We start from the raw sequence: 19076 nt of genomic DNA on the forward strand, positions 1-19076 counted from the left end.
CTTCTAAAGGAACATATTTACATAACTCCATCCAACAATGGTTTTAACAGAGATATTAACAGAGTCTTATCAGTTAAAGTAAACATTTGAATGAGTCCATAGGGCCTTTTAATTGTCATGGGCAATTTGAACAAGACCATTATTTTGATTACACCTGTGTTTTGGCTTTCACACATTCCCTCAATACGCTTAACTAGAATTAACAGTAAGTATGTTAATAGAAAGTAATACTGTATATTTATTGTATTATTTATTCAAGCCATTTGCTAATTTCATAAAGGGCCTGCCTGCTTATCAGTCAGTTACGTTTACAAAAAACAATTAGACAATAACATTGTACCATAGTCTCAGTGACCTATTTTCGGCGGGAAATAGGTACTAGCATACTAGCATAGTACAAGCTCCTGTCTTATGCTTGATTACATTGTAGTGTTTGAGTTTAGCCAAACACGTCTAGACCTGATAGAGACTTAATAAAACTTAATCGACTAAATTATCGGAATAAACCTGGAAGGAAAAATACCGCTGCTGAATTATCTGAGATTGAATATTAATTATTAATCTTGTTGGCTGGGTTAATTAATCATTAGTATTATCGATAGCTAGTTAACCCTCAGCAACAGAAAAGGACAACATGGCGGCTGGGAAGATGTGCATCAGGAAGAGCAAGGAGGAAACTGCTGAGGTTTGACCACAGCACATATTAGCTCATGATAATGTGTTTAACATGTGATTTACACTGTTTATGTATTTATGAGTAAACGCTTAACATGATTTTTCCACGTCTGCTGGGAGGAATACTTGTCTAAGACAAATGCGCCATCGTGTGGCTGCCAAGTCACAAATCAAATTTAGCGTAGCCGTCTCCCCCATCCCCGTTTGCTTTCCTGTTTTAAAGTGGACGGGGTTGTTCCCGAATGACTTGAAAACTGAGCAGGAGTCCCTGGTGTTCGTCAAGAGGATGATGGCTGTAGCAGTCTCCTCCATCACCTACCTCAGAGGGATTTTTCCAGAGGATGCGTACAGATCCAGATACCTGGAAGGTGAACACAAATTCCAACAAATAGCCTAGATGTTTAGGAAAATCAGGGAAGTTGCATGGGTCACCTCACAGGAACTGATATTTTTTAAAGAAGATAATTGCAGCTGTATTGGAAAGCCTTAATAAACAGTGAAAACCCTAACCGAAAACTCACATAATTTCAGAGTAATAATTTGTATTTGTTGTTTTATTTTTCTTGTGTTGCTTGTCATTTCACCAGATCTATGCATCAAAGTTTTGCGTGAGGACTGCAACATCTCTGGAGCCAGCAAGATTGTGAAATGGTAATTATAATATTCCTACTTCATAGTTCTCAAACAGTACAGAAGTTAGCTAATCAGTATTTGGTGGCTTGAAGGTAATTTCCTATACTAATTGATGTTTTCATCCTATTCATTCTCATTTGTTCCAGGATGATGGGTTGTTTTGATGCATTAGAGAAACAGTATGTAAGTTAATCCATCCGTGAGTAGTTTGAATTTTTAATGTTTTGTCTGCTCTACCATTCTGATCAATCCTTTTACTATTATTTATTGTTGTCCTCTTAACAGCTGCAGATTGTGTTCATTGGGGTATGTAAATTATGTTGGTACACCAGCACTGACAGCTAACACATTGCTGACATAAAGAAAAAAAGGTGCCAACAGTAACTCTGCCAATTTTATTGCAAACTAGGTGTACACCAATCCTGAAGAACCTAATGTAAGTTCTCTCTTGATATGCTGAAATATTGTGTTAAGATTATTAACAGAAACACGTTTTTGTCAACTCATAATCTCAGTGTGTAGTGTGATCAACAACAAGAAACATTTAGATTTTTCTCCTTTCTTACAGTGCATTATTGAGTCGTACCAGTTCAAATTTAAATACACTGAGAAGGGGCCAGAAATGGATGTACTCAGGTTTGGATAAACACTCTATATTTGCATCACTGGATAATGCCTCATCGTGGTTGAATTGGTGGTAACAAAACCTGCCTAAAACCACAGGAACAACGATGTGGAGATGCAGGTGACACTGGAGGACACCAAGAGAGCGTCGGTGCTGCTCATCAGGAAGCTCTTCCTGCTCATGCAGAACCTGGACGTCCTCCCTAACAATGTCTGTCTCACCATGAAGCTCTACTATTATGATGACGGTAGGATGCATTCGTGTCTCAGCTGAAGAAAAATGGGATTTGATTAAAAAAAGGGGAGTTGGGTAGTGAAAACATCTTCACCTGTTCTCTTTCCAAAGTCACCCCTGCTGACTACCAACCACCAGGCTTCAAGGAGGGCGAATGTGACAGCCTCTGGTTTGAAGGCATGGCTGTGCACTTCAAGGTGGGAGAGGTGAAGACGGCCTTCCACACCTTGAGAGTGCGTGTGTCAGCAGAACAAGGCCGGATGGAGCGGCTTCAGGACGGGAACCACCTGAGGGAGACCAAGTTGGATGCTCAGAAGAATCCTCCAGAGAAGGAAACAATCAAGGTCAGTCCAGGAAGAGGATTATGAAAGTACTGGATTTCAGTCTTATAGTTGTCTCAGTCTTTGTTTGATGGCTCACTCCTGTTAAATCTGTCTCATGTTGCAGATTTTGTTCAGTTGGTGCATTTTACTGTGACTTTATTATAATTTCCTACAAATGCCTGGTTACAGGATCTTCATAAGAAAGTGTATGACGAGGAGGATCTACCCTCTGAAGATGGTGGGTGTGAGTGTGTTACTACTGTTCACACAAGTGAAAAATGTATGAAAGGGTTTACACCATTGACTTTGCTTTAAACAGAGTCTGCACAGTTTAAGAAACCTACAAGACCTCTGGCAAAGGTACTGTTGCACTAGAGGCACGATTAAATTAAACTATGCATGCTAGAAAAAATAATTTAAGTTCTTAATGGACTGTAATAATGTAAACTGGACAGCTGATTGTCTTTTGTTTTGTCCATCTTAGAGACGTGCAGCTGCAAAAAATCTGGCGAGGAAGAAAAGACGAATTTAGCCACAACATTCATCAAAACACTCTTCCAGTAATGTTAACACAACAAACATTTCTTTTTTTCTGCAATGTAAAACTCTGTTTAATGTTATGTTACCATTGATTTGATAACCAAACTGTGTTAAGAGGGGTTCCTGACATAATTATCTCTACCCACAAGGCAGAATGTTAACGTCTGCTCTTCATTTAGACAACATTGTACAAAAAGCTTCATGATATGTACAATCTAAATGAATTAAATATATACAATGTTCAGAGTGCTTCATTTTTTAGTAATTAGCATATATAAAAATATACTGTGTATTGTAAATAAAGCCATTCTGTACATGGATGATAAAATATATTAGGCAAGAAAACATACAGTGCAAATCATGTGATGTGCAACTATTCTTCAGTATTTGAAATCAATGTTTAATTTGACCATCAGCCATTTATGTCCAACTGCCTCAGTGTTACGTTGACCTCACATTCAGACAACATTTAAAAAACATCACGGCTCATGTTCAGAACAGACTTGCACTCCTTTCATCGTGGCTTGTTTCTCATTACTCATGTTTGATCTGACGTTTCCCTCTGTGGTGGAAGTGTTCTGTGCTCTGGTCCAGACCATCTGTTTCAGCCTCTGTGTCAGCGGTGCAGCTTCATCTTCCTGTCCATGTGTCCGTCTTAGAATAAGCTATCCACATCTCCCATCTCCACAAACACGGTCTTCAGCTGGGAGTAGTATTCAATCGTCACCTGGCCGTTCTCCCGCCCTATGCCTGGTGACCACAAAGGTTGGAAGTTTAATTTCACTTCCACTAAGTCAGTGGCTCTCAAACAGGGAGGTGTGGAGCTGGGGGAACATATATCACCCTTAGCTTCACCAGTACAATGGTGGGTAACAAGGAGAGACCACAGACACACAACATTCTGACAGTTTGAAACGCCACTTGGAGACAACACATTTAGAAAACAAAGAAGGCAGTTTTTCTTCAGAAAAAACTCATCAACTGTTGTGCACAAGAGAGTCACTTTACTAAAGCTGCATCTGCACCTTCAAATGCTAAACCTGCCTTGTATAAAGTAGCCTACAGAGCTGCTCAGTGTAAAAAGCTGTACACTGTAGCCGAGGAATTAATACTTCCCTCTGCTACCAATATGATTTCAACAATGACTGATGAAGCAACAGCCAGCAAGGTAAAGGCAATACCTTTGAATGGTTAATTGATTTAGGATTGAGGACATTCCCATAACTTAGCTCCTGGTGTGCATGCAAACAACAAGACTGTACCTGACATTTTGAAGCCTCCAAAGGGCACCTCCACAGGAGTGATATTGTAGTTGTTGATGAAACAGGAACCAGCCTTGAGGTGCTCCACCACACGATGGGCTCGCCTCACATCCCTACAGAAACAAAACAAGTGGTAAAGAAATTCCTTCATTGATTTAGGTGGTCATTTTAATAAATAAACGATAAGAACAATTCTGCAGCAAGGCCTTTTCTGACCTATCAACTGTCATATAACCCTAATTCCAAAAAAAGCTTGGATCAGCTTAAATTTAGACTGTGTTTAATATCACAGTTAGAGTTGTATCACAATCGCAGTTGAAAAATACAATTTATTTTTGTATTATTTTGTATGAAGCACTCTGTGTTGATCTTAGATGTGTCACAACAAAATTACCTGGTGAAAACTCCTGCAGCCAGACCCATGGTGGTATCATTGGCTCTCTTCAGCACCTCCTCTTCTGTTTCAAAAGACAGCACAGACATGACAGGACCGAAGATCTCCGCCTTCACACAGGTCATCTCATCTGTGCAGTCGCCTATAAGAGGGAAAAAAGAAGGAAGAGCTATGTGCAAACACTGTTAATCTTCTCAATGCACTGTATTCATGAAAGAATGTATGGAAGTCTTACCCAATACACATGGAGTCATGTAGTATCCACCTCTAAGTTTGGGATCCGATGGGACAAAAGGTTCACCTCCACACAAGGCTGTTGCTCCCTAGCCACGGTACAATTTACATCAAGGTCTATGCTTGAGCTGTGGCACACAAGCCTTTTAACAAACTGTTCTGACAAAGTAAAATAAGTTATTTGGGCAAATCTTACCTCTTTCTTTGCCTGATTAACAAAAGACAGGACTTTTTCCAGGTGAGCTTGGCTGACCAGTGCTCCCATTCGGGTACTCTCCAATAGTGGGTCCCCTATTTCAATCGCCCGGGTCCTCTTCACCACCTCCTCCACAAACTCAGGCAGAATATCCTTCTGAACAAAGACCCTTGTACCATTGCTACAGACCTGTAAAACATTTAATCAACACAAATGTATTAGACATAAACTGACATTGTGACAGCATATCTAAAGCTGTCACACTCTGGCTACCTGGCCTTGAGACAGGAAGTTGGCCATAAGGGCTCCCCTCACAGCATTCTCCACATCACAGTCCTGAAAGATGAGCAGAGGAGATTTCCCCCCGAGTTCCAGAGTCACAGGCTTCACCCCCTTGGACGCCATCTCCATAATCTGTGCGTAAAAGTCACAGTGAAGAATATTCATTTTTTATTCAGGTTAGGACAGAAAGGCACACCTCAGCATCGTTAATACTAAATCTGCAAATCCTAAATCTCGACAACTACAATTCCTAATCACGAAAAGTATGTACTGAAGTGTTTTATTAAAAAAATGTGTTTTTGTTCAGTGTCTCATACTGGGCTGCCCCCCGGACTCAGTGGATGAGGTGGGTGACAGGAGGACGATAGCCAAGCTATCGTCCATGCTGGAGACCCCCTCCCACCCCATGCACTCTGACAGCACTGGGCAGTTCTTTCAGTGACAGACTGCTACACCCGCGCTGTGTGAAGGAGAGGTACCACCGCTCCTTCCTGCCCACTGCTGTCAGACTCCACAACAAGCACAGCTGATAGACTGGACATTTAAGATGTTGAATGTGTTAACTGGACAATAAATCATGTGCAATAAATGGGACAAATGGTCACACCAGACCTGCAATAATACATGTGTAGTAATAATTGTGCAATAATCCTTACTCATGTAACACTACTACTAGGATCTGTACATACATTCTTAGTTTTTTCCTGAAACAAATCGGTACAATAATCAATCCATCCACTAATCATAACTTGAGGGACTCTAGTGTGAATAGTATTTTTCTTTTCTGTACTGTGTACAGCTGCAGGTATTTGTTTCCTATGTATTTATACTTTTGAATCCTCATCCTTCCCTTATTCTTGCACGTTTGCACCCTCTATATCCCGTTTGCTGCTGTAACACTGTAATTTCCCAGTAATGGGACTAATAAAGGATTATCTTATCTAATCTCAGAACCAAAACCAGAATTTTTAGTCCATGACCTTCTTTCCTGTAGACACACTTCCAGTGAAGGACACCTTAGCGACATCCGGGTGGTGGCAGAGTAAGCTGCCAGTATCCTGGCCACCTTGCACCACGTTGAACAGCCCCTCTGGAGCTCCAGCCTCAGCATAGAGCTCTGCCAGCATGACTGCCGTCGCAGGCGTCACTGGTGATGGCTTGAAGACCATGGAGTTGCCTGTTTTAGAGGACAGACGGCAAAGAAAATGTGGGATACGACAAAACAAATTCATTATGTTGTTGTAGTGCCCTCTAGAGGTGAAGCACCAACACAGACACATTATTTTTTGTCTGAGTCTATAACATCATTAAACAAATTGAATTCTTTAAGGCAGTTTTTAAGACGTTCTGTAAGATAATAAAAATGTCTTGACAACTTCAGAAGCTTCCCATACCACAGGCCAGGGCAGGAGCTGATTTCCAGGCAGCTATTTGAAAGGGATAGTTCCAAGCACCGATGCCAACACAGACTCCCAGAGGCTCCCTGCGGGTGTAAGCAAAGGATCCCCCAGGCAGCTGGACATGCTGGCCTTGACAAAGGAAAGGAAGAATCCTCTCTCATTCCCTGACAGCAGTACTTGTGTTTAAGATGAATGATATTTATTTGATCTGAACAATAAAGTCCATCAAATCACATTTTCACTGATATCCTCATGATTGGGTAACGTACCATCATATTTCCACTAAACTTTGTAAATTATAAAAATCAAATACTGTATCTGTAAATATTGCATCAGGTATTATTTTGTCCCCTGTCTCCAAACTTAGGAAGTAGTCAGTTAGTTAGTAGAAGGCATGTAACTAACAAGTATGAGATGCATTGTACCAACCTGCCAGAGTGCTGGCCAGTCCTGCATAGTACTCTATACACAGTCTGGCAGAGTCCACATCCAGACGGGCCTCTGTAATGGACTTCCCATTGTTGACCACCTCCATTTCAGCTATTTCCTCTCTGCTGCTCTGTGCAAAATCAGATAGGATAGTACATTTTGTTAGCATAACAGTCCCTCAACATCCCAGATCCATCACTGGATGTACAAAATATAATATTTTGCCTTTTTCATGAAGTAAAATTAATCCATGTAGAAGCAATTATCTACTATTGCATTTTGTGATAAAAATCTGTGCCAGCCATAAAGACAAAGACGCAGATAATGAGACCAGATGTGGTTAAACATTCTGCTGAATTGTTCTTTATACTACAAATTATGCTGGAATTTTGAACACCTTAAACTTTCCGTTGGGGCCGTTGCTCTGGGGGTAGAGTCCTCCACTAATAAGGTCAGTGGTTCAGTCCCTGGCCCCCAGTCAACATGTCGAAGTATCCTTGGGCAAGACACTGAACAACAAATCGCTCCCGAGGTGTGTTTGTGCAAATGTTTATTGCTCCTGATGAGTAGGTGGTGGCATCCTGCATGGTATCTTCTGTCACCAGTGTATGAATGAGTGTGTGAATGTGTAAATGTTGGCTTGTCTTTTAAATCAGTCAGACTAGAAGAGTGCCAAGTAAGTACAGTCCATTATCCATTTACAATAAAAACATGAACGTGTGAAACAACGACAACTTCAACCCTAGAGGTCATTGTTATGCACAACATGAGAGAAGCTCCATCAAATTTGGAGTAGCATACCATTGAGGAAAAAAAACAAACCTCCATTAAATGGGCAGCTTCTATCATGATCCTTGCCCTCTCCATCCCAGACATTTTGCTCCAATGGCCAAAGGCTGACTTCGCAGCCTCCACAGCCTGACTGACCTCCGCAGCACCACACGGCTCTAAATGACACAAGACTCGTCCTGCAAAGTGAGACATATGGTGGAAACAGTTAAATATGAAAGTTAAATATAAAGAGAAGAGGTTACACAATTCTTATTTGGGAAGGCAATTTCACTTTGGGTGTTTCATTTACTTAGTATGGGTTCAATGTTTGTCATCCCTCAATAAACAGGGAAATAAATGTTAGGCCTGTAGGCTACATGCTGAAGCATGTAGCACTGTGACGTTGAAAGCCTGTTATGATAATGGCCTTTATTGTGCCAGAAGTGAAAAAAAAAATCTACAATGTGCAGGGTAAGAAAGAAGCCATCATCGCTAGGATGTGGTCATAGGACTTGGCTCTGCTCTGGTTCCAGGTGTGGCTAAATGGACATACTTTAAGGGAGTGTGTTGCTGAGAGGCAGCATGTGTGCAGCTGAATATCTCTGGAGAAGTACAAATGCAGAAGGTGTATTATGTGAAGACAGCCAGAGAGTTTTCAGAAAGTCATAACCCTGATATTGAGATCACCATACAATCATCTTCACACACCCCTGACCAAAGTCCATAGTAAACTGTGTCAATAATGCCAAAAGAGAGACCGCTTTTATCTAATATTAAAGAATTGTGTGCTTTACCTGTTGCAGGCTCGTAAACATTTTCCTTGATGCCTTTCTCTTGACTTGCCCGTCTCTTCCCACCCCAGAAGTTCAGCGGAACCGTGATGTCCACTGAGCCTGAGGACAAGCATCGCACCGCCGCCGTCGCCGCCATGGGAGCAGCAGCGGGCCGCCGCATGGAAGCAGCGAGTCTCCCGAGCATACTCAAAACTGGTTCTGTTTGAGTTTAGCCTCGAACTGTAAACAACGCACAAAACAGGTTAAAACACCGTACAACACCGTCACTTCATTTCAGCAAAACCGACAACAGCAGAAAACACCAAATGAGCTTCTCTTAACTAACGCTAATTAAACTACCGTAGTTAGCTAGACACACAAATTGCTCAAAGCGCTAGCTTCGTTTTCACCTCGTCATTTTGGGATGTTTCACTATTGTATTTAGGTGCGGGCAAACTTACGCACTTACGTTGTGCGGTTTTCAAGGACTGTCAGTCTAAGTAACAATTCACGTTGTGCGGGGTTGACATTACACTGTTACACTCCTGCAGTTCATCGAGGAGGCGGGGCAAATATTGTTCGACTGTTGCTGAGGTCATCCAGCCACCAGAACGGATCAGATGATTGGATGCTTTCGCTGTCAAACACAAAAAAGACAAAATTTTAAAAAACAGTATTTAAAATGAATGCAAGCGCTATGTGTTATAAAATTGAAGTATATTGAAAAGTTCGTATAAACAAACCAACGTAACTAAAACTGCGAGTGTATCACACTAACGGTGGTGTTGTGGGCGGAGCTTCGCTACAATGATCTTCCAACGCAGCAGTGCAGGCTACACATTGCAAGTATGGCCGGGGACAGTGAAACACATCTGAGGGACCGTGACGAGAAAACCAACATTATTCGACAACCTTTTCTCATCGGTGTCTCTGGAGGCACAGCCAGCGGAAAGGTTGGCACCCAAGTTAGCTAATTTGACGGGTTTTGCGAATTGTCATGGTCAGATTTTGAGCTAACGGTAAATCACGGCAGAGTCGGCAGCCGGGTGCTCGTTCACCGCGTGGCTTCAGCGACGCAATGTTGAGGATTGATTGACAGCTGTGTCATCTCTTTAAACATCCAGCGCTTCGCTAGCATCGGTGTAGCTGAGCAAACTTGTCCACCACCTGTCATCCTGGGCTTCATGTATTGTGTCGTTCTTTGTGTACGGGATGGAGGTCGTTGGGAAGACCGACTAACTTAAGACTACGTGGAGATCGCTGCCGTTAGCTCACTTAGCTGCCAGCTAAATTCCATCACATGCTAGCAGTGCTCAGGGCGCTAGACAATAGCTGACCGGTGTTAGCTTACTTCGAAGCTACCTGAGCTCTGTTTGTAAACATTGTGAACTGCAATTCTTTCCTGTTGAAAACAGCTGTATGACACGACTGTAACGGTATATTTAGTAAGCCGGGCGCTCCTTGTGTGGCGTTAAACGGAGTGGCCTGGATTGAATGCTAAAGTTAAATAACGTTAACCTAGATGCTGGTCTAACATGAATGATAACAGACACAGGCGCCAGCGGGAAAGTCGGATAGATTTCTCCAAAGCCATTGTGCCCACGTCTTTTTTTTCCGTTACTGTCTGACATGAAACTAAACCAATGTTTGATCTGGTTGATTAGCATTATACAACGTTACCAGAGGCTGACTTAAATAGAATCCGACCTTTGTTTTTAAACAAACCGCTTGTTAGATTCAGAGCCTCCTTGTTTAGCTGTTAGCCTTTTACCCCAACTCATGCCGTTGCGTGGGCAGTGCTAAACTACCAGGAGCACGCTGGCTCCGACTTCCTTCTTGTTCCAGTAAACTGACACACAGGCGTGAATATCTGCGAGACGTCATTGGATTTCTTTGTTATGAGCAGGGTGTATGCTGCTGCGAGGTTCACTAGAATCCACACCTCGTGTAAACCGAACACGCGAGTGTGGCGGAAACGCTTCTTAGTGGGAGCCAAAGGCAAGATGCTTTTAACAGAAAAGCGTTGAATAGTTTGCCGTTTCGTGACTGCATCTGTGTCCGGTTTCACATGAGCTGGAGGAGGACGAAGACTCTCATGTCTTCAGTCTGTCTTTTCGCTTCAGTTTGTTCCAAAAAATCGTATTTTGTTTCCTGACAACCCATCACAAGGGACTGAACGAAGCAGCCCTTCAGCTGTTTTGACGCCAGGCTAGACGAGTTTTAGTCATTAAATTGATTGCTCAGGCTTCCATCATGTAATCTTAGCCCCCCTTGTGTGAAAGCAGCCCCCCCATGTAAGAGTGATGCAAATTGTTTTGTATTTTCGTTTGTGCCTCAGCTGATGCTTCAATTTGGCCATCTTCCTGTGTAAACACAGAAAATCAATATTGAAAACAGATGTTAAGGAGGTCATTTGATCGATTTCGGCATCCATTAACCCATAAGTAATTTTCAATGATGGACTAAGATTGCCAAATAAAAATAACTAAAGACAAAGATAAGTGACTTTAGACATTTGTACAGGTGAATCCATTGCCTTTTTCAAATTTTTTAATAATTAAAACAACGGCTTAAACGTCAAAATACAAAAAAAAAAAATGTCAGTTGGATCACGCCGTAGATCGCCTCATTTAATGTCTGTAGATCTCTGTGTTGAAATTCACGTCCTTTTGTCTGAAATTGCGTAAACCTTCCGGCTCATGAGTAGGGGCGCCCAGATTCATTGTAGCACACTTTCATGGACACAAAGGCATCAGAGCCTGGGCCAGCTGGAGAATGCCCAGTCAGCACTGGGTATGAGATTCATCTAGTTGGGAAGGTCAGCGGGGACAACCACGGTGGGCCACTGCTCGGTTCACTTATGGCAGTGCTGGTTGACTCACATGCAAGATGGGAAATTACCTATCCACCCACCTCACTTCCCGGTATATATGACTGTGGGTTTAACATGGGTGTTAATGGCTAAGTGAACTGAATTTAAACTAGTTATGATTCTGGTTCTTTCACTCATTTGAGTAGAAGTAGTGGTGGTGTTGATGTTCCCTTGTATTCGGGTGTCCTTAAATTTATTGTATTTATTTTTTTTAACCTCTGCTTTTGTAAATTATGCTTAAATGTCCCCTTTACGTGTGACCTATTTCAAAATTTCCCTCTGTTTCTACAGTCATCAGTATGTGAAAAAATCATGGAGCTGCTGGGCCAGAACAAGATCGACCACCATCAGAGGCAGGTGGCGATCCTCAGCCAGGACAGCTTCTACAGAGAGTTAACCCCAGAGCAGAAGGCAAAGGCAGTGAAGGGCCAGTTCAACTTTGATCATCCAGGTATGCAGACACAGAGTTGGTTGGTCATACAGTTCATGCACTGTGCAGGGTGTTATGTCTGAGCTGGCTTGCGGCAGCCGTGTGTGTTGCTGGTATCACAGATTTCAGTTGCACTCAAAGATTTTTTTTTTTAATGATATAAAACCAGATAGGAAATCTGTAAGTGTCATTAACACGTTATAGTTCTTGGAATTGCTAACACTTTATAAAGTGTTTAAAATAGGCATGTGCTATCATGCTTCGATGTCAAGTTGATTTTCTTTTTTCCCCAGCGTGATTCCAGCAGAAGCATAGACTCCCATTTCTGGAGCCATACTTTGCTCCCTCTTGCTCTCGCTTCCTTTCTCGGCAGATTTTTAAAGCCCCACAGTCAGCAGGCCTTTCTCAGAGGCAGCTGCTCTAAGACTCAGACTGAACCCAACACCTGTTACACGAAAGGGGTTCCTAGGTTACCGAACATGCGCTGCGGTTTCCCACGTGTCCGTGTGGGCAACCCAGCCTGCTCTAACCTTAGGTTAAGTGGTATAACATCTCTCAAAGACCACAACTGAGCACTTGTCTTTTCTCACCCTTAGATGCCTTTGACAATGAGCTGATCATGCAAACACTCCGACAGATCCTGCAGGGGGAGACTGTCCAGATCCCAGTTTATGACTTTGTTACTCATTCCAGGTGAGTGCCTCTTTCTGTAGGGTGTGTGTGTGTGTGTGTGTGTGTTCCTACAGACTAGACATTCAATCTACAATAACAAGTCGAATGGTTTATATCTTGGTTGTGTAATCATTCTGATTTTGCATAACATGTCTGAATGTAGTCCTTGACAGAGAGGGGGGAAACCCTATCTGTGTGTTCCAGGAAAGACGAGTTTGTTACGGTGTATCCGGCTGATGTGGTCCTGTTTGAAGGCATCCTCATGTTCTACTCACAGGAAATCAGAGACCTGTTCCAGATGAAACTGTTTGTTGACACAGATCCAGACACACGGCTCTCACGCCGAGGTGTGCAGTGAGAACTGGCTTGCCAACTATAATGGATGTAATTGTAGAGTAGTGCACCGCTCAACTTAAGTATGTTCTTTTAATGATAAACCAGTTGAAGTAATTGAAAGACTTTTGATAAGAGGCACTAGTAGATTTGTAGCTACAGCAACAGTTTTACACCAATGTCCCCACATTTTGTTAAATGATTCATATTTAATATTGTCCTTTTTTTTTATGTGCTTTCTCTGTTTCAGTTTTAAGAGACATCAGTGAGCGCGGTAGGGAGCTGGAGCAAGTGCTGGCTCAGTATATCACCTTTGTGAAACCAGCCTTTGAGGAGTTCTGTTTACCAGTAAGTGACAATGTAACTCACGAGCGCCAACACGATCAGCCAGTTTTAGCTTCGTACAGATATATAGATATATGGCAACCAACGTCAAACAAGAGTAGTGCGGTACAAAAAAGGACAAAGATGCATTTTGGGTAATTCAGAAAGAGTTGCCTTTAAATCACCGCAGGTAGTGACTGATGACTTCAATGTTTTGTTTTGTTTTTTTAAATTGTGAAATGTACCACTTAGTTCATATCTTGGCCAGAGTCTGGAATAACTAAATTTAAGGGATCCATTTTGAAATGTTTTAATGTGTTTGTTTATTTGCTAAACCGTTGGTTGATATATTATCAATACATTTGAGAAAAATGTTCTAACTTGACCAGTGACCTTGTCTTTTATTTCTTCCAGACAAAGAAATATGCAGATGTGATTATTCCTCGAGGAGCAGATAACCTTGGTAAGGACAATTGCGATACAGCATGCAGTCATTGCATTAGTGTTGGTCAGCCTGGGATTTGCTCTTCCTGGGGCGTTCTGTTAATGAGTTGCTCAGGCGGTTTTACACATCATCCTGTTTACAGTATAGCAGTGTAAAAAAAAAAAAAAAATATTGCAGGTTAAACTGTCTGTTTGAGTCCAACAATGTTGTATTAGCAAAATACTAAATGAGTGGAGTACTAATTAATCTCTCTTGTTTTTTTGCAGTGGCCATCAACTTGATAGTACAGCACATCCAAGACATTCTGAACGGTGGACTAAGCAAGCGCCACAGCGTCTGCATGAACGGTCACGGCACTCCACGTCAGCGGCGGACCTCGGAGTCCAGCAGCCGGCCTCATTGACCTCACCACACCTCTCTTCATTGGGCGGAGAGGGGTGTAGTGGTTGTGCTGTAAATAATGCCTGTTGGCATCCCTGTATTTAAGAAAGAGAAGTGATGCAAAAGAAAACAAAACAAAACAAAAAACAACAAATGGAAATGCCTTTTATTATTATGACTTCTCTCGTTATTAGTTACGTTAATTGTAATTGTTAAACATGGGATTTAGATTTTTGTCAGGAGAGTAAAAGAGAGGCCCTTGTTATTCTTGTGATGAGACCATGGGTTAAAATTGACCACATGCATTTTCCTCCCAGATTGCATTTTGTTTTTTATGTATCCCCTGCTGCTCCATGCGAAATCATGCCTCTAACAAATAAAAGAGGGGATTCCTTTTAGTTTTTTGTGATGTCTGATAAAACTTGAACCCCTAATGACCGGGGAGTCTGACAGATGTTTGGGTGTGCATTGGAAGACAAGTGGAAGAAACCAGGATTGCACTCGGTGTTTGTATGACAATCTTGGTAGTGTTTTGTTTTTTTCTCCAGTGTTTTAAGTTCCATCTTCGTATTGTGTGGTGTGATGTTACACTAGAGGTCTGTTCACAGCACAGTGGCCACCATATTGATTGTGTATGTCTGCAGCAACACCCTACATGATTTTTCTGTCCTGACTGTCACATGCAAATTAATGTGATCATTTGACCAATGAAGCCAAGGGCTGGAAGGTTCAGCTGACTACTGTATTAACTCACATAAGTGTTGAGGGTATTGTTACATGTTTGCAATGCATGTACTCCCTTATAAATGGGCTATTGATGGGCGACTCATAAATCATCAAGCACCCTTGATTTGGTAAAGGAAATGAGTTAAATCTTAGGGTTATTCATATTTGAATATATAATTTACTTTTCTTATTAGATTGCTTTGCTTGCATTCACATGACAGAATAAGCCCTATTGAAGGCGATAAAGGTTTAACATGTAAACTCAGGTTGACAATACCGTCTTGATTTTTATGGACAGAAAAGGGGTGGTGCTGTTCAATGCCACAGCAATATCTATTTGTGTGGCTATCAGGAGTGTGGCTATCAACCAACAGGGCCCACCACAATGCCTCTGCAAAGTTGCCTCAGGTTACCATGTACAATAAGTATCCACAATGAAAACCAGTTTCCATTCTAACTTAAGGTTATAAAAATACTTTTTAAAAAAAAGATTGAATTTTGTATTCAATGTGCTGCATTTGTTGTGTAATTGTGCGACTGAATGAATGATTTGTATCATGAGATTTGTACTGTATGGCTGTTGGATTTGGTTATTGAACGATTTATAGCTGAATGGCGTCAACTGCTTAATGGTCAATAAACTGATGAAGCAGAGTGTCACTGTCTGCAAACTGTCTATTTGGACGACATATGTCAAAGATAAGATTTTGATGCTGTTTACATGCATGACAACAGCTTTGCATTGTGCACTAAAAAGTAGGTCGTTCGTATTGCTTTCGATGTGTCCGCTAGAGGGAGCAATTAGCTACTGTAATTATGAAAAAACGATGACGGAAGTTTGATATTTACGGTGCATTTAACTGCATGGCAAGACATAGTGTACACGGTATACAAGAACCACTTCGTTTAAATGTATTGTAAGCCCGGGGGACATTTCCGATATTCATTTCAGCTTCATTGCCACTTAAGCGAAGCTGTTTGGCAGCAAACTACTATTTAGAAGTCAGAATTTACGAAGTGTCCATGAAGGCAGCAAGGGAAACTGCCAGCAGGGAAGCTTCAAGATGGTGGTATGTGATACTGTAGCATGTTTCTGGTGTAAGCACTGAAGTAATTCAGCTGATTTTGGGTGATTTTTAAACTTTCGTTTTGTCATGTGCATGACAGAAGTTTGGACTTCAGTTCAAAGCCACTCTGGAGAATGTCACCAATGTGAGACCATTGGGCGACGATTTCCGCTGGTTTCTGAAGGTAGGATGGCTGTCAAGCTAGTATGCTAGCTCACTTATTTCCATTCTCGGCTTATCGTCTCATTCTCTTCTCTGTGTTTGATGATGGTAATCATTTTTATCATGTTCGCTTTCCGAGGAAATGTTCTGATATTACCTTCTACTTGACAATTAAATGAGGAAACACGTGCACTGTGCAGATGTTACTCTGTTCACAGCTGTACTGACTGATGCTCACATCCACAGATTTGGCACGAAAATATAAAAAGGACCGTTAATTGTCTTACACTGTCGTCCACTTTCTGTCTCATCGATCCAATGTTTTTGCATATTTTCCCTTTGGTTTAGCTGAAGTGTGGAAACTGTGGAGAGGTCTCGGATAAATGGCAGTATGTAACCCTCTTGGTAAGGACAAAAATAATCTTGCTGTTCATACAGATACTGTCACACACAGTATCCAACCTGTTTGTGATGACTCAACAGGAGAGTGTGCCACTAAAAGGAGGAAGAGGCAGTGCCAGCATGGTGCAGAAATGTAAACTGTGTGCCAGGGAAAATTCAATCGGTATGAGCTGACATTTCATTTGAGTCACTTTGTCTTCATTTTTTTTTCTGAAGCAACAACTGAAGATATAACATGTCTTTTGTTTTTTTTTGTACAGATATCCTGGGAGACACAATCACACCATATAATGTAAGGAAACATATTGTGCCCCAGCTTTGAAACATCTTTTTCGTGCAGCTTGTCAGGTCAGGAGACTCATCTGTTCTGTCTCCAGTGCAACTATACTGCAACCAGCTGCTCCCTACATTCGCTGTAGCTGTAAAGCACGGCTGGTGCTGTGTGGGGAGTAAATTCCATTCTTTTAGGAAAATGCTGATGATTTAAGTGCATTAAGCAGCAGCAGAATGATGGTAGGTTGATCAAATTAAAGGATAGGTTTGCAATTTTTCAAGTCTTCAAAGGTTTCTTTGAATGATTTTATGAAAATACTGTTGCCTTGCATTTGTTCTAAGTCTCTTCATTTTGAAAATAAGGCACCTCCAAAAGATAACAGAAATCCTTTGAACAAACGCATAAAATCTGCTACATAGACCAACAGTATAACATTTTGCTGAGTGCTGCTTCTCTTTCCTGTCAGCATCAATGTGTGTCTCTCTGTTTGTTGGAAAGGCCGAGGACAGCGAACGCTTCAAGACAATGGTGCAGTTTGAGTGTCGAGGTCTGGAGCCCGTTGACTTCCAACCGCAAGTGAGGATCTATGATCAAACATATTTGAGTTTTACAGTGCAGCATAGGCCTTTTTCACTTTGACTTGAAGGAAAAAGCACATTTGTTACTAATAACTTCAACAAAGGCTTTGTTCCATTCAAGTGTCCATGACAGTGAGCCTGCTTGCACAATACTAGAACGATGGAACAAAAGCTGCAAATGAAATTCTGATTTATTTGATTTTTACAATTCTTTTTTTTTTTTCCAAGTGGTATTGTTTGCACTGCTGTCACCAAGACAGCCAAATCGCTTTCCATTTTCCTCGGAGTAGCAACTACCAACAACACAATTCATGTAGTCTACAACAGAGACATGAAAGTAAATATGAATGGTGCCAACCTAACTGGATCACCAGTGAGCCTTGCATAGTGAAAAAAAGGATTATAGGAAACCGGTCTAAACTCTTGTGTCTTATAGTCATTACATTGTGCAGTTGACATTTACTACTACTATGTCAATTGCCAGATTACGTAAAAAAGATGAACATCTGGATATCGTCATACTAGCATGTGACTGTTCTCACTTTCCTCTCTTACTTAAAACCTACTTCAGGCTGGCTTCGCTGCACAAGGAGCAGAGTCTGCAACACCGTTTCTTGATATCAACCTACAAGAAAAGGTAAGTGCAGTCCCTGAGAGCATCACTCTTTTTAGATGTTGTTCATTGCACATATTAACTTTTTAGAGAAGATGTGATTTGAAACAAAATGTCAGCCTTTGATGTGGCACTGTTGGATATCATTAATCTGTGCTGAGTGAATGAATCCCAGTGGTTATTTTTCTGAAAATGACTTTCACCAATCCCAGCAAGTGTTTACAGAATGTGACAGTTTCTTTTATCAAGTTGCACATGACAAACCCTCATTTTGTAAATTGCAGGACTGGACAGACTACGATGAGAAAGTCAGCGAGTCGGTGGGGATATACGAGGTCACGCACCAGTTCAAAAAGTGTTGATGTCGAGCAGCGATGAGCCTCAGGAGCTGGCAAATGAACAGTATAGCCAGGAGTCTGCCAGCAAAGGACCCTTCAGATGCTGGCCCGGTTTGGTGGATGATGAGCATTCATAAGTATAGATTAACACCACAGGTTGTCCATACACATCTTGGCTTAAACAAGAAGCTCAAGGCTTTTTTTTCACGGCTTCAGTAAACTCAAAAGGTGAACATGTGGAGTTATGCTTTTTCTTTGCACATCAGAGTGTCCAGTGTCTGTGGTCAGCAGGCATATAGGAATAGCATACTTTTAATTAGTGTAAAACAAACCGATGATACAACACAAAAGTCCAGAACGACTTATAACAGCTGTCTTTCGTGGAAGACTGAAATCTCCTCAATGATGCTTGACTAAGAAAAGATGTAACACTATACAAATTGTAATATGCAAATATTAAATGAGGAGCAGCATGAACTGATAGGAAAGACCTGAAGGTGATTGTTGGACCAAAGGGAGGAAGGAAAAGAGCACTCAACTCTTCCGCATTTCAGCATACTATAAACTGTCCAGAAATTGCAGTGAATGTACAGTGGTGTGGAAAGGATTGTATCACACACCTAACTGTTAGTAGGAGAGATTTAGATAATAAAACTATACCAATCATAAATAGACTAAACATATACTA

At 41.5% G+C, this 19076-nt stretch overlaps 4 protein-coding genes across 9 annotated transcripts; 3 read left to right on the forward strand and 1 right to left on the reverse strand.

Annotated features, from left to right (window-relative positions):
• The first annotated feature begins 68 nt into the window (after window positions 1-68).
• On the forward strand, window positions 69-3274 carry zte38 (zebrafish testis-expressed 38). 4 transcript variants are annotated; one of them, XM_046409685.1, is made up of 13 exons: window positions 69-205; window positions 603-685; window positions 899-1043; window positions 1263-1326; window positions 1455-1491; window positions 1594-1614; window positions 1718-1744; window positions 1877-1944; window positions 2032-2180; window positions 2279-2511; window positions 2680-2728; window positions 2810-2850; window positions 2975-3274. In XM_046409685.1, the coding sequence occupies exons 2-13, from the start codon at window positions 635-637 to the stop codon at window positions 3020-3022; spliced, it is 933 nt and encodes a 310-aa protein (XP_046265641.1). In that variant the 5' UTR covers window positions 69-205; window positions 603-634; the 3' UTR covers window positions 3023-3274. The 4 variants fall into 4 exon arrangements, with proteins under 4 accessions (XP_046265641.1, XP_046265643.1, XP_046265642.1 ...); XM_046409687.1 differs by lacking the exons at window positions 69-205; window positions 1594-1614 and having other exon boundaries at window positions 319-685; XM_046409686.1 differs by lacking the exons at window positions 69-205; window positions 2810-2850 and having other exon boundaries at window positions 320-685.
• aldh9a1b (aldehyde dehydrogenase 9 family, member A1b) lies at window positions 3076-9393 on the reverse strand. 3 transcript variants are annotated; one of them, XM_046409682.1, is made up of 12 exons: window positions 9241-9393; window positions 8793-9011; window positions 8050-8195; window positions 7228-7357; window positions 6793-6927; window positions 6379-6575; window positions 5390-5530; window positions 5117-5305; window positions 4922-5009; window positions 4687-4828; window positions 4293-4405; window positions 3076-3780 (listed from the first exon to the last, which is right to left on the reverse strand). In XM_046409682.1, the coding sequence occupies exons 2-12, from the start codon at window positions 8974-8976 to the stop codon at window positions 3686-3688; spliced, it is 1560 nt and encodes a 519-aa protein (XP_046265638.1). In that variant the 5' UTR covers window positions 8977-9011; window positions 9241-9393; the 3' UTR covers window positions 3076-3685. The 3 variants fall into 3 exon arrangements, with proteins under 3 accessions (XP_046265638.1, XP_046265640.1, XP_046265639.1); XM_046409684.1 differs by having other exon boundaries at window positions 9237-9357; XM_046409683.1 differs by having other exon boundaries at window positions 9233-9357.
• Window positions 9394-9566: 173 nt separating this feature from the next.
• uck2b (uridine-cytidine kinase 2b) lies at window positions 9567-14626 on the forward strand. Its single transcript, XM_046409689.1, has 7 exons — window positions 9567-9724; window positions 11935-12094; window positions 12670-12766; window positions 12950-13092; window positions 13329-13426; window positions 13817-13865; window positions 14114-14626. Exons 1-7 carry the CDS (start codon window positions 9620-9622, stop codon window positions 14248-14250), a joined length of 789 nt encoding a protein of 262 aa, XP_046265645.1. The 5' UTR covers window positions 9567-9619; the 3' UTR covers window positions 14251-14626.
• Window positions 14627-15797: 1171 nt separating this feature from the next.
• On the forward strand, window positions 15798-18621 carry czib (CXXC motif containing zinc binding protein). Its single transcript, XM_046409691.1, has 8 exons — window positions 15798-16024; window positions 16122-16205; window positions 16532-16588; window positions 16667-16748; window positions 16846-16877; window positions 17358-17435; window positions 18009-18074; window positions 18335-18621. Exons 1-8 carry the CDS (start codon window positions 16019-16021, stop codon window positions 18410-18412), a joined length of 483 nt encoding a protein of 160 aa, XP_046265647.1. The 5' UTR covers window positions 15798-16018; the 3' UTR covers window positions 18413-18621.
• Window positions 18622-19076: the final 455 nt, after the last annotated feature.

The sequence above is a fragment of the Scatophagus argus genome, chromosome 13 (genome assembly GCF_020382885.2).
Source record: "Scatophagus argus isolate fScaArg1 chromosome 13, fScaArg1.pri, whole genome shotgun sequence".
Taxonomy (NCBI): domain Eukaryota; kingdom Metazoa; phylum Chordata; class Actinopteri; family Scatophagidae; genus Scatophagus; species Scatophagus argus.

Coding starts and splice junctions, on each gene's coding strand:
- zte38 (XM_046409685.1), top strand. CDS start 635: ATGGCGGCTGGGAAGATGTGCATCAGGAAGAGCAAGGAGGAAACTGCT. Junction 686..898: donor GCAAGGAGGAAACTGCTGAG/GTTTGACCACAG, acceptor CCTGTTTTAAAG/TGGACGGGGTTGTTCCCGAA. Junction 1,492..1,593: donor ATGCATTAGAGAAACAGTAT/GTAAGTTAATCC, acceptor TCCTCTTAACAG/CTGCAGATTGTGTTCATTGG.
- aldh9a1b (XM_046409682.1), bottom strand. CDS start 8,976: ATGCTCGGGAGACTCGCTGCTTCCATGCGGCGGCCCGCTGCTGCTCCC. Junction 8,196..8,792: donor TGTTTACGAGCCTGCAACAG/GTAAAGCACACA, acceptor CTCACTTTGCAG/GACGAGTCTTGTGTCATTTA. Junction 5,531..6,378: donor GTGTGTCTACAGGAAAGAAG/GTCATGGACTAA, acceptor TTTTACGCACAG/ATTATGGAGATGGCGTCCAA.
- uck2b (XM_046409689.1), top strand. CDS start 9,620: ATGGCCGGGGACAGTGAAACACATCTGAGGGACCGTGACGAGAAAACC. Junction 12,767..12,949: donor GACTTTGTTACTCATTCCAG/GTGAGTGCCTCT, acceptor TGTGTGTTCCAG/GAAAGACGAGTTTGTTACGG. Junction 13,427..13,816: donor TTGAGGAGTTCTGTTTACCA/GTAAGTGACAAT, acceptor TATTTCTTCCAG/ACAAAGAAATATGCAGATGT.
- czib (XM_046409691.1), top strand. Junction 16,589..16,666: donor GGCAGTATGTAACCCTCTTG/GTAAGGACAAAA, acceptor ATGACTCAACAG/GAGAGTGTGCCACTAAAAGG. Junction 18,075..18,334: donor ATATCAACCTACAAGAAAAG/GTAAGTGCAGTC, acceptor TGTAAATTGCAG/GACTGGACAGACTACGATGA.